Here is a 14,644-nt window from a genome sequence, read left to right on the forward strand (position 1 = left end):
TTGACTCACCAGTGACAGTCAGGCAGGTGCGCCCTTGCTTGGAACCAGAAGGGTGCATGTCAAAGATGCAAGTGTAGCATCCTTCGTCCCTAAAGCTGACCCTCTGGATGGTGACGGCCGAGGTGTCCTTTGAGGACGGGGTGAGCTCCACGTGCTGCTGTCCGCTCACACTGTCCCTGTTGCCCGGCTGGTAGGTCAGCAGCGTCTGGTTCTGGACGTCCAGCCAACGCACCTGTCTCACAGATTCACCTCTGTCCCTTGAAAGGGCGCAGTTTAATGTGAACGGCTTCCCAACGGTGGCTTGAGTACGCTCCGGCGCTGTTACCTTACCTTGGACACAAACATAATCAATCATTGTAACGACACTAGCACAGGCGTGATAGTGAGTTGAATACAAAAGATTTACCCTCTAGTATCCCCATCGCCAACAGGAGGACGCACAAGTGCAAACATTTCCTACAGGATACCAGCATCATCATTATCGCCTTCATCTCTGCTCATGTAAGACAAGAGGAAGATCTGGTGAGGAGAAATCAAACTTTGATTACTGTGCTGACCACAATATAAGACCGTTTTTTTCCTTAGTATGTCTTGTTGTACTCGATTTATACATGCAAACCAACAGGTGAGCGAGTCAGAGCTTTGCTTCCTGTCACACACAAACCAATAAGCGGTTTAGCTCGGTTGGTAGAGCGGCCGTGTCAGCAACTTGAGGGTTGCAGGTTCGATCCCCGCTTCCGCCATCCTAGTCACTGCCGTTGTGTCCTTGGGCAAGACACTTTACCCACCTGCTCCCAGTGCCACCCACACTGGTTTAAATGGAACTTAGATATTGGGTTTTCACTATGTAAAGCGCTTTGAGTCACAAGAGAAAAGCGCTATATAAATATAATTCACACTTCACTTAAAAACGTGATTTGAAATTAAAAGACATCTCGAATTGTTTTAAAATGATGACTACATTTCGTTAAACAAAACCTGGTCCCAAAAAAGAGAGGTCAGGGTCGTCGTACATCCACCTAAAACTTAGCAAATGTCGAACACAAATAGAGGTGAATCTGATATTTTGTAAGAAGATGACGTGTGAAATTTTGCATTAAATTATGCAGACGTCCATTGCACTGGATATTTGTTTTCGGTATTTTTCTTTTTGTCAGATGTAAGCCAAGCATAGATATCCACTGCAGCGGTAGATCAGGTCAAATTCAGATTTGACTGAAGATAATACTTGTTAAAAATGCCACAAACTATGTAAACGTCCACTGCAGTGGACATTAGTTTATGGTCTATTTTAAACTACAACTCTACAATTTTTATTGTCAAAATTACACGTTTTTGGAGAAGAAAATAGCCTTGTTATACAAAACACAAACTTCAGCTGGAGCGGTATATAGGGTCTTTTGTAAAAAGTTGGTTTGTTGGTTGAACTTCATTTAGAACATGTATATAGTTTCAGTATAACACATTGTATATTTTACATGTTTATAAATTTCTTTACAACATGTCCAAAAAGCAGTGATGGGCAAGCAACTTGGAAAATGTAGTAAGCTACACAACAATCTACCCGGCAAAAGTAGCTTGCTATATCAAAATTACATTTAACGGCATTTATATCTGTAGACCCATATGTATAATATCGATGTTAATGTAACTGAGAGTGTACAAAAGGACTCACTAACAACTACCTCTAGCATTTTGATTTGCCTTTTCTTTGGCCTACTCATATAATGTTGTTCATTTTCTTTACCTACAGTAAAAAGAACAGTATCTATCTTTATATTGACAAAAACAATTAAATGAATTGTGTGTTGTGTGGTAACAGTTGGTAATGGTTATGTGCAGTAAAACTGTTCATGAACTCAACTCACCTAAATGTGTGTTCCTAAATTTGTGTTGGATGTCTTAGATCAGGGGTGTCCAAACTTTTTCCACTGAGGGCCGTACACGGTAAAATTAAAGCATGCGGGGGCCATTTTGATATTTTTCATTTTCAAACCATAACAAAATATATGGATTTTTAAAAATTATTTCACCTGTAGGGATCCCGGGGACCATAAAGGTTCTCAGTTAATAAAATGTAAAAAAATAAGTCACATTTTTATTATTATTTTTTATTTAACGTTTACAGTAAATCTCTATATCAACTTAAAAAAAAAAAAGGTTTTATGGCATTTCTGTCAAAAACATATTTGTTCTTTTAATAGTAAAACCGAAATATGCAGTATTTAGTAATTAGAGCCCTAAAAGATCAATAATGCAGGACACCATTGATTTTAATTATTTATTATTTTTGAGTAATCACAGTGAAAATATAAATAAAATACCATTAAATATATTTGGGATCCAAAAGGTGCCCCACTCAGAAAGTCATACATTTTTATTAGTTTTTTTTTTTAAACTTTCAACACTTAAGTTACGAGATCAACTTCAGATATATCTGTCGATTTTACGTTTTAACTATTATTTTGTTTGTTTTATGCTCTTTTGTCAACGAAAACTTTCTTGTTTATGGCAACTGGACAATATATGCAATATTTAACACATAAAAAATTTTAAAGTTACATTTTTGAACTAATTGGAGCTTTGAAAATAATTCATTATAACATGGATTTTTTTTTGTCATTATTTTTTGTTTTGAGCAATGGCAAAAAAAAATTAAAATAAATAATTGATTAATTGAAACTTGTAAATAGTAGATTGCACAGTACAGTACATATTCCGTACAATTGACCACTGTATGGTAACATCCGAATACATTTTTCAACTTGTTTAAGTCGGGGTCCACGGTAAAGATGGTTTTTACATGGTAAAATAAAGACAAAAGAAAAAAAAAAAAACAGTCTGCATGGCAGCTTTGTGTCAACATTGCAACTTTTTCTCGATAGATCTCACCTCATTCCAATATTTTTAATGTTCTTTTTTATTTTTGCAATAGCATTTCCAGAATGTGTGGCGGGCCGGTAAACAATTAGCTTCGGGCCACAAATGGCCCCCGGGCCGCACTTTGGACATCCCTGTCTTATATGAAGAGAGCAGCTATGATTCGGGTTTCCATTTTTATGTATTTATTTGACAGGGACAGTACAATTAAACATTACTACCCAATGGTAACCGATGTCAAAGTACATAAGACTTCTAGCCACAGGATAATTTGCAACCCTTGTCCTTGGTTAGGCTTTTAAAGAAAGATGAAAGAAGGGTAAAACACATACAAAAGGATTACGACAAGTACAAAAATAAAAACACATTGAAAATAATTGGGCCCATTTGTACATACTACACCCACTTTTAGGGATCACACTTCTGATTTTCCTTAAGCCACTTTTTCAGAGTAAACAACTAAAAACTAAGGTTTTGAGTATTGTTTTCTCTAAACTCATACAGTTGTCTAAATATGGCCGAGTATACTCATAATCAATTTCCTGGACGTCGTCTTCATCACTAAAGGAAAAATCTTTATCCGCGGGAGAGAATCCCGCTGCCATTTTCTTTGTGTTGTCATGTGACATGAGTGCGAGATTGTTCTGATTTTGTTGATGAGTTTTGATAACCCGCCTTGTCCTACGTCTGATTGGCCAGTCCGTATAGTTTTGCCAATACCTCAACCAAATGCTGAAACACCAACGAATCTTTATGGATTTTCTCCGTATGTATGGATGTTGACATTCATCAAGGTCATTGTATTTTCTCTGCATGTTTTTTTGGCCTGGATTAGCCGTGCATTATTGTATCTTGTAGCTTTGATATAAGCTACAGGGGTCTAAAAATAAGTAAATGGGATGTACTTGTATAGCGCTTTTCTACCTTTTTTTTAAGGAACTCAAAGTGCTTTGGCAGTATTTCTACATTCACCCGTTCACACACTGATGGCGGGAGCTGCCATGCAAGGCCCTAACCACGACCCATCAGGAGCAAGGGTGAAGTGTCTTGCTCAAAGACACAACAGACGTGACTAGGATGGTAGAAGGTGGGGATTGAACCAGTAACGCTCAGATTGCTGACACGGCCACTCTCCCAACTTCGCCACGCCGTCCTGGAAGTAATTCACGTTGACCCCAACTTAAACAAGTTGCAAAACTTATTCGGGTGCTACCATTTAGTGGTCAATTGTACAGAACATGTACTGTACTGTGCAATCTACTAATAAAAGTTTCAATCAATCAGTAAAGCTACTCTTTCAAAAAGTAGCTAAGCTACCACAAAACTACTGAGAAATGAAGTTAAGCTACGTAGCTTAGCTACATGTAGCCTGATATTGCCCATTACTGCTGAAAAGGAGTATAGGAAGAAGTGACTGGAAGGATGTGTGTTCAAACCCCGGCCGAGTTATACCAAAGATTATAAAAATGGGTCCCATTACCTCCCTGCTTTGTACTCAGCATCAAGAGTTGGAATTGGGGGTTAAATCACCAAAATAATTCCCGAGCACGGCCACCGCTGCTGCTCACTGCTCTCTCACCTCCCAGGGGGTGAAGATGATGATGGGTCAAATGCAGAGGATAATTTCAGCACGCCTAGTGTGTGTGTGACTTTCGTTGGGACTTTAACTTTAACTTTAAGAAAAGCTTAAAATTGCATTAAATTATGCAAACACCCACTTTCTTTAAGTAGCCCTGTTATACCAAGCACAAATGTCCACTGTATTTGGCAAGCAAATGACCGTAGTTAAAAATTGCATCAAACTATTTAAAGTGGACATTTGTTTTTGATCTATTCTTAACGATGACTACTGCCATTTTTTTTGGTCAGGGTTTCAGATTTTTGCAAAACAAATAGCCTTGTTATGCAAAACAAGAATGTCCATTAAAGTAGTAGAATAGGTGTTAGTAAGAAAATAAAATTTGTTAATTTTTTTTACCAAACTATGTAAACCGGCTACTGCAGAGGACATTTATTTTTTTGGTATGTTCCAAACCAGGGGTCCCCAAACGTTTTGACTCGGGGGCCGCATTGGGTTAAAAGAATTTGGCCGGGCCCCGGGCACTTACTGCGGCCCGATGATGTCATGTAATTGATGAGAAAATACATTTTTAGACAATATGATTTGCCTGAGTGTCTAAGACGGATTAAAAAAATACGTAATAAAAATGACAAAAAAAATAAATAAATACATTTTATATACATATTTTTTAAATTTGGGACTTCCCGCAGGCCGGATTTTGGACGCAGGCAGGCCGTATCCAGCCCGTGGGCCGTAGTTTGGTGACCCCTATTCTAAACTGCTACTTTTGTTTCTTGAGTTACAGATTCTTGGAGAAAACATAGCCTCATTATGCAAAACACAAACATCCACTGTGGAGGTATATCAGGTCTTTTTTAAGAAGATGGCCCTTGTTAAAAACTGCTTTAAATTATGTAAACGTCCACTGTACTGGATATTTGTTTCCGGTATTTTTCTTTTGTCAGATTTACTCATTTAAAAAAATAAAATAGTCCTGTTATGTCAAACACAAATCTCCTCTGTAAACGTACACCAGGTATTTTGTAAGAAGATGACACTAGTTAAAAATTGCATTAAACTATTTAAATGTTCCTGAGAGGGGACATTTGTTTTTGATTTTTTTATCAACTACTACTACTATTTCGTTTGTCAGAATTAAACATTTTGGGGGGAAATAATAGCCCTGTTAAGCCAAGTAAAATCATCCACTGTAGAGGTAGATTAGGTTTTTGTAAGAAGATAACACCTGTCAAACATTGCACCAAACTACGTAAACGTAAACATATCTATTTTTGCTCTATTTGAAACTACTACTACTGCTTTTTTTTTTGTCAGAGTTACATATTTTCAGAAAAAAAAAAGTAGCATTGTCATGCATGGTAGAAGGATGCTGATTTTCCCGGAAAATATTCTGGTCAATACTTTGTGTTAAACATGAACTCCATATTTTACAGAGATGTGCGACATGTTGGTAAAGTTTTGTTACATATGTTAACCATTTTTATAACTTATTTATAAACTATTCATACACAAAACACATCCATTTTCTACCGCTTATTCCCTTTAGGGTCGCGGGGGGCGCTGGTGCCTATCTCAGCTACAATCGGACGGAAGGTGGGGTACACCCTGGACAAGTCGCCACCTCATCGCAGACACAAAACACATGTATCTCCAAATCTTGTGAGTTAATTTCTTTTCATCCAAAACAAATATAAATTACATTGTCCAACTAAAACTTGGGATTTTGTGTTTTTTTTTTTAATCAAGTAAATATGCCTAAAGTATGAACCATATACCATATACCGACAGTGAAAATATAAGTTATAAATATCTATTAAGTCATGGTAATATATTTGAAGAGGAAGATGTATACTTATGTATGTATGTGTCCGTGTAATGTCTCCCTGTGGATCCCAAATTTAATTCAGGTAACATTGTACTGATTTAGGTCTAAAAGTGTAGTAAAAGTTCCAAAGGTTCAGTTCAAAGGACCCAACAAACCCTAAAATTCCGTACAATGCAAACATCTGCGCAAGTAAAATAACTCCCTCCAAAGTGGTCAAGCCACTAAAGTAAAACACAGCATTTACACGCTAATTATATATGCTTTCATGCAGGAAATACTCTGAAAATCCTCAAAACAAGGCACTTACCTTTCCTTTTCACCAGATGCTGGGTGGTGTTCTACCTCAGCAACATATCCCAAGTCACTGTGGCTTCCTGATATCCCTTTTAAAGAACAACAAAGAGATTTTTTTTAAACTCCTGAGTGTTTTCAATTGTGCAACCAAATGTGCACCAGCAGGGTGAAGCTCCAGATTGCACTGATGAGGAGCACAGACAGAAGGGGAGATGTGGGAGGAGAGGAAAGACCATTGGGAAGCATTGGGATTGGACTCACAGCGCCCTCTAGCGTGATGGTGTTGAAAATCAGTATATGAGAGCAGGAGAAAAGTCTATTTAATATGCTGCTATTGTACACAAGTATGCGACATATTGTTTTGATCGCTTTTTAGTTAGTAAGCAAAACACAATTTTTGCAATGATTTAGTAGTCACTTTTTAACTGTTACCGTCTACTTGCATCAGTGAGGCAGGCGGTGCAGCTGGACAAAGAGATGGCGCTTGAGTGGAATATAGATGTTTGGCCTTGGCGGAGGTCTTGCTGAAGCGCCAATAAACTGTCTCTATTCAATAAATAATGACATTTAAAAATCAATTAATTGATGGCAATTAGTTGATTCAAAGCAAATAACCTCCAATATATCTGATTAGCACCAGATGGTGGTATGGCTCGGTTGGTAGAGTGGCCGTGCCAGCAACTTGAGGGTTGCAGGTTCGATTCCCGCTTCCTTCATCCTAGTCACTGCCGTTGTTGTCCTTGGGCAGGACACTTTACCCACCTGCTCCCAGTGCCACCCACACTGGTTTGGATGTAACTTAGATATTGGGTTTCACTGTGTAAAGCGCTTTGAGTCACTGGAGGAAAGCGCTGTATAAATAAAATTCACTTCACTTCAAAAAACATTGGGCACCATTCAGCAATAAATTCCTAACTTTTCCTCTTATCTTTCTTCCTAAGTGATTTCCTAAGAGGAGTCCATTCAAATTCATGACGTGTTCTTAAACGCCCAAATAGTTCCCAGCTGCTGTTCTTAAGTTGCTGAATGCCAAATGGTTAGCGAGTGCGTGCCTATCATAATTTGCATACAAACACGCCCTTATTTCCACAATATATATACGTAAACTCCTTAAATCCATAATTTGCATAAGTAAACACCTTTAATTCCCGTTATAGGGGTACAATTTCGGCAGAAACGCCGAACATCAAACACACGAAGAAAACACAGATTACTGAAGAGAAATTCATATTATCCCGCGGGGGAAATTCATAATGTTAAAACGCACGTTTAAGAAAGGGGGGACAGCTCTCGGTAGCCTAAAGTTTTTAAATAAATATTTGTCACTTCGGGCAAATAGGTCTACATGGTCGTGAAATATGCGCTCTCTGCCCAGGGCACGATGGCATCTTGCAGTAGTACCAAAAGCATTGCCATCGTGTGTGTGTGTGTGTGTGTGTGTGTGTGTGTGTGTGTGTGTGTGTGTGTGTGTGTGTGTGTGTGTGTGTGTGTGCGCGCACACAGTATTTTGAAATGTCTATATATATATTGCTCATTTTGCTATGTCTGTCTGTCTGTCTTATCTCCATCCATCCATCCATCCATCCATCCATGCATGATATTTATTTAACATTAGCCAATAGAAGTAAGGAAACTTGTCCCATTTAAGAACAAATAGGCCACCCTAAGATTGCTTTGTAGCACTCGTAGATTTTGTTCTTACCTATGAACAAGTCCCAGCTAAGAAAACATTGGCGAATACAAAAATCTGCTTAAAAACTGTGTATGTGGGCCTAAGAACAAAATGTGTTTTTAAGAACGGTTGCTGAATGGGGCCCATTGCCCTTAACAGCTGTGGCTGTTGGCATCTTCTCATGTAGTTTTTATTTCTTTTGATTAGTGCCACAAGATGGCAGTAGCTGCATTTAAAGTAGCAGCATCCAGCAACTTTCTTTACCTCTGCATGCGCTTTAAAACTAATGTGTTGTTTGTAATAATCGCTTCAGTGGTATTACTGCTTTTTACCGCTCATGATTAATTCATGAATTAATGCACGTTTATTTTTATGATAATTTGATTTTTATTCATGATTTTATTCTCGGGCTTTGTACCACTGGTGAGGAATAGGCCATCAAAAACTCCCCGGCCTCGTCCTGTGTCCTGGGCGATCTTTTTTAGCTTCCTCCGGGTGTGACTGATCTGCTTCTCTACATGTTCCTTGGTCTTCCTTGTTTCCTCTTCCCCGGGGGATTCTAGGTCAGGGCCTATGGCTGGTGATGTTGGATGTTGGTTTCTTCAGGGCATGGCCGATCCAACCCGATGTTCTCCTCCTGCTCACTTCCTCCAATGGTGCATGGTTTGTTCGTTGTCAGAGATCTGTGTTGCTGATGGTTTCCGGCCAGTGGATCTTGAAGATTATTTTCAGACAGGAATTGATGAACGTCTGTACACTCTTGGTAGTTTTTGTTGATCACCATGTTTCAGTTCCGTACAGCAGGACAGACTTGATGTTCAAGTTGAACAGGCAATCCTTTGTGTGCGTTGTGATTAGGTAGGATCGCCGGATGTTCTTGAGGGTGATGAAGGATGCCCTTGCCTTTCCAAAGCGGGTTTTCACGTCCTTGTCCGGTTCTCCCTGTTGGTCCACCACATTGCCCAGACACGTGAAGGTTTCCACTTCCTTAAGTTGTTAGTGCCAAACTTCACTGGCTCTGTATTGGTAGAGTAGATCTTCAAGATCTTGGTCTTCGGGGGTGGATGTGGACGCCAACATGGGAAGCTAAAATTGAATTGACATTTTGTCGTGCATCTGATGTTGGCTGTGCGAGAGTAGGGCAAGGTCGTTGGCGAAGTCCAGGTCATCTAGCTGTGACCAGAGGGTCCACTGGAATGCTGTTCTTTTTTCCGTCCGTCGTCACCGAGTCGATGGCGAGGAGGAACAGAAACGGCAATAAGAGGCCTTCTTGACACCAGTCTTTATGTCAAAGCGTCTGGTCAACTCCATAGACGACCTGGCAGGACATTCATTCCCTTGTAGGATTTCTGGATGAGTGGGTTCAGTTTGGTTGGGATTCCATAACGGTGCCACACTGTATCGCGATGAAGGCTGTCAAACGCCTTGAGGAAAGCCACAAAGTTGACGTACAGAGGGGAGTTCCACACCCCTTGCTTAAATGCAAACCCACCTAATTTCAAGATGAGTGTAACTGCAATGAATATAACCCCAGGGATGGATCTGTGTGGTCTTATAAGTTGATGACCTAACAACTGCATTGCACCTTGCACTGGAAACATAGTTGACTTGTTTAAGATTCAAAAAGCATGTTTTGACAAAAGACTTCCCTGCTGTGAGATATTACATGTTGGTAGTAGACAACGTCTTGTGCTTATAAAAACTTAATAAAAATAATGTTTTTGCATCTTTATTTGTACTATAAAAGATACAGTACTGATAAGAAGAGTACGAATGAATACCGGTATTGATAAAGAATTTGATATTGGTATCAGTATCGATAAATTCCATATACATCACTAATGCCTGTATTCTTTCTTGACGTAAATACTGGAGAGGATCTAGAGTATCACAAATAGGCATATTTCATGTTTTTCACCATCTAATAGCAAGAAAGGACAATATTTAAAACTAAGCCCCTTGTCTGATTTCAATTAGGTAAACAAACGATACAATTATAGTATTTACGGTATGTTCTTCATTTGTTGATGGTTAATGTCCGGATGGCATGCACACCTTCTATGACACAGTGCAGGTGCTTATTGGTGCCATTTTTCATAATGGGGGCGTGTTTCACCAGCAGGGGGTTGTAAGGTCCGTTGTGGGTTTCAGGGTTCATGGTCTTGGCGTCCATGAATTGATAGGTGAGGAGTTGCAGCTGCTGGTTAACCTCTTTCAGGTTCCTATGGTGTTGCATCAAAGACTCTTGGTGGAGTTGTGCACTGTTGTAGCGCTTCTTCAGTTCGGGGAACTCTAAGATGTCCGACGGCTCCACCGTCTCCGGTTTGGACACTTTAGCGAGTTCTTTAGCATCCACCAGTTCGTTTTGCTGGCTCTCCAAATGGCGGCACATCTCGGCCAGCTTCAGGACCCTAGTTCCCTGAGCGATGATCGTCCTCAGGCTCTTTGCGGCGCTGTTGCTGCGGATGCTGATCTCATTCATCATAGTCTGGACCGGCACGCGATTCTGAGCCATCTGGCTGAGGAGCATGTGGATCTTGGCCTTGGCGTTGTTCCTGGCGGTCGTCAGCTTGGCCGTCATGGCCGAGTTGCTCTTCTCGGTGGCCTCCAGCCGGGACTGCGTCTCGATGATGGTGTTGTACAGCGCCACACTCTTCTTGGACGTGTTGACTGAGATTTGTTTTTTCTCCTCCATGTACTCCACGTTCTCCTTCTCTATAATGTAGCGCTTTTCTGCCTTTTGATTTTTGAGGACCTTCACGTTCTGATCCAAGAAACACTCCTCCACCTCAAAGTCCTTGGTTTTCTCGTACACCGCGTGACCCTCCATGGGCTCGCTGTACAATCTGTGGATGGTCGCTAAGGCCTGCTGATGGTGTCGCTCCAAGTGAACTAATGTGTCCTCAAAACCCACTCGAGACTGCAGGAAGTACACTGCCATCGTTTTGCTTATGCACTCCAGCTTGCCATCAAAGACCTCCTGGCCCATGTCCCACTGTTGCAGCAAGAACTTGAGCCTTTTTTCCTGCAAGGCACGCAGACGCTCCACCTTCTCCCGATGAACACGCCACACTTGGGCCGAGAGACGCTCTGCATTCTGCACGCCACATGAAAACCTCTCCACAGCGCGGTTTAGGTCCTGATCTCGCCGCTCGAACGTCTGCCGAAGAGCCCTTATTTCCTCCTTGAGCTGGACACACCTGTTGCGGCGCAGATTGACACGATAGATGTCGTTCAGCTTCACGGAGTTCACCACCGTGTTGGCATCCTCCTTTTTCAGCTTGTCTCTCAAGATCTGGGGACGGAGACTAGGGTCGTCTCCTGCGCCTTTGCCCTTCTTTCCTTTACCTTTTCTGGGCATCTTGACTTGCTCAGTTTGCACGCAACAATTTCACAATTTTGGATCAAATGTACTGGTGCTAGGAGGGGGATCAATATTTTGATTACATTGAGAGAAGTACAAAGATGACATCACTGACTGTCACTGTCACACTATGCATGATGCATTAGAGAGAATGATGTCATTATGTTTCCTTTGGAACTATGGTGTATTTCTTACAAAAGTTCTAGTACATTGTAGTGTTATTAACACAACACTAACAACTTCAATATGGAAGTAATTTAAAAGAGTTTTGCTTTGTTTACGTTACTTGTTACATTTTAAATACAGTTGTCCTTCCCTGCATCAGGCTTTGAATTTTGTAGCTTTTTAAAACATATTTTAAACGCATTTTTGGGCAAAATTAAGCATTTTTAAGCACACAAATGGCTTTAAGAATGAAAAATGTTAATACCACAGTGGCATTGACGACTAGAAGAAACCATACCAAACCAATCAGAGTGTCATGTTCAGTATCGTGCATACTGAATGGCTCAGCCTAAGGCAGCATTACTATATTGGATTAAAATAATTTTACTATGTGGGTGTCATTTCATGTCTAGGGCACTCATTGTTAAAACATATTTAGAATATCCTAAACAGTTTTAGTTTTATGTTCAAGCAATGAAAATATTCAATTTCTGAGAGAAGCCAGATGAGGTGGTTCGGGCATATCAATCAATCATCAATCAATGTTTACTTATATAGCCCTAAATCACTAGTGTCTCAAAGGGCTGCACAAACCACCACGACATCCTCGGTAGGCCCACATAAGGGCAAGGAAAACTCACACCCAGTGGGACGTCTGTGACAATAATGACTATGAGAACCTTAGAGAGGAGGAAAGCAATGGATGTCGAGCGGGTCTAACATGATACTGTGAAAGTTCAATCCACAATGGATCCAACACAGTCGCGAGAGTCCAGTCCAAAGCGGATCCAACTCAGCAGCGAGAGTCCCGTTCACAGCGGAGCCAGCAGGAAACCATCCCAAGCGGAGGCGGATCAGCAGCGCAGAGATGTCGAGGCGGATCAGCAGCGCAGAGATGTCCCCAGCCGATACACAGGCAAGCAGTACATGGCCACCGGATCGGACCGGACCCCCTCCACAGGGGAGAGTGGGACATAGAAGAAAAGAAAAGAAACAGCAGATCAACTGGTCTAAAAAGGGAGTCTATTTAAAGGCTACAGTATACAAATGAGTTTTAAGGTGAGACTTAAATGCTTCTACTGAGGTGGCATCTCGAACTGTTACCGGGAGGGCATTCCAGAGTATGGTCAGGAGTCCACCCGAACGCCTCCCTAGGGAGATGTTTCGGGCAAGTCCGACCGGTAGGAGGCCAGGGGGAAGACCCAGGACACGTTGGGAAGACTGTGTCTCCCGGCTGGCCTGAGAACGCCTCGGGATCCCCCAGGAGGAGCTGGACGATGTGGCTGGGGAGAGGGAAGTCTGGGCTTCCCTGCTTAGGCTGCTTCCTCCGCGAACCGACCTTGGATGGATGGATAATTCCTTCTTTACGGAAATTAATTCACCATGGTCAGGCCCAGAGCCAAATAACAGCGATAAATGAGGGAATTATGTATTCACATATTTTTAATAGCACCAAAACCTTTGAGTCGTAAAGGTTGCCGACCCCTGCACTAAAGAGCCATTTTGACCCTTTTCACAAAATAAAGAAAACAATGGGAGCCACACAACTCTTTTGAAATTTATAATGAAATAATACTGCATAGAGAGTTTTTTTTTGCTTTTTGCCATGTCCAAACCAGGGATCTCAGACATGCGGCCCGCACGTTAATATGAAAATTTAATGTTAGTGCGCGAGTTTTATATGAATGCCGCTTGACAGCGTAGCACCTGCCAACCCTCCCAGTTTTTCCGGGAGACTCCCGAGTTTCAGAGTAATTATTCTCTTGAATGTACGCTGGTGTTCACCCAATGAACAATAAGGGCGAACAATGATGGCACTACCGCTAGCGCCCTCTACAGCTTGTACAAATAACTTGCCAGCCCAAGGAAATGTTTGATGAGGCTATTGCAGACACACGTAAGTGACTGCAAGGCATGCTTATTCAACAGCAATAGAGGTCACACTGAGGGAGGCCATTTGAACAACTTTTGCACTCTTACTAATATGCGCCACACTGTGAACCCACACCAAACAAGAATGACAAACACATTTCAGGAGAAAATCCGCACCACCCCCCTCCCCCACCCCTCTGTGCGTCGGTTGAGGTGGGCGGGGTTGGGGGGGGGGTGTATAATGTAGCCCGGAACAGTTCGGGATACATGGGATTCTGGGTATTTGTTCTGTCGTGTTTATGTTGTGTTATAGTGCGGATGTCTCCCGAAATGTGTTTGTCATTATTGTTTGGTGTGGGTTCACAGCGTGGCGCATATTAGTAAGAGTGTTAAAGTTGTTTATATCACAACCCTCAGTGTAAACTGTATGGCTGTTGACCAAGTATACCTTGCAGTTGCGCATGTGTTCAGATAGACGTCGCATCCAAAATGTGACCGGATAGCATGGTGAAAATCTTGGCGCGATGACATGTGGAAAGGGTGTTAGAGGCATTGTTGGCACGCCCTCAAAGTTGATGAAAATCGAAAAATGTTTACCCAGGAGATTTCTGGTAGAGACACTGAAATCTAGAAAAACCTACTGGAGAAGACCGGGCGGTTGGCAAGTATGCGGCTGAGCCACTTCAGAGGGGTCAAAGAGCCGCAGGTTGCCGACCACTGCTTTAGTGCCTTCACTTGAATGCATATCTTTATAACCAAGAACCATTAGAACTGTTAAAACACCATACTAGTATGTCATACATATCAACATTAAAATGTAAACACTTTCCAAATACATTTACTATGCTACTTCCGCAAAAGTACAGTACCTTTTTCAATATGGCTGCTATTTACAAGCAATGGATTGAGTGTAAATGTTGTCTGTCTATCTGTGTTGGCCCTGCAATGAGTTGGCGACTTGTCCAGGGTGTACCCCGCCTTCCGACTGAT

The 14,644-nt window shown here is 41.4% G+C and overlaps 1 protein-coding gene across 2 annotated transcripts in view; it reads right to left on the reverse strand.

Moving 5' to 3' along the window:
- Positions 1 to 6,773, reverse strand: part of zgc:113337 (uncharacterized protein LOC503741 homolog) — a 42,850-nt gene extending 36,077 nt beyond the window's left edge. Inside the window, exons 1-3 of one of the 2 annotated variants that reach the window (XM_061879174.1) lie at positions 6,595 to 6,773; positions 407 to 493; positions 10 to 330 (exon numbers count right to left, since the gene is read on the reverse strand). In XM_061879174.1, the coding sequence (XP_061735158.1) occupies positions 10 to 330; positions 407 to 491 (406 nt within the window). In that variant the 5' untranslated portion in view covers positions 492 to 493; positions 6,595 to 6,773. Of the gene's footprint in view, positions 1 to 9; positions 331 to 406; positions 520 to 6,594 lie in introns of both variants that reach the window. The other variant, XM_061879173.1, reaches the window with a different exon arrangement.
- Positions 6,774 to 14,644: the final 7,871 nt, after the last annotated feature.

The sequence above is a fragment of the Nerophis ophidion genome, linkage group LG19 (assembly GCF_033978795.1).
Source record: "Nerophis ophidion isolate RoL-2023_Sa linkage group LG19, RoL_Noph_v1.0, whole genome shotgun sequence".
NCBI lineage: Eukaryota > Metazoa > Chordata > Actinopteri > Syngnathiformes > Syngnathidae > Nerophis > Nerophis ophidion.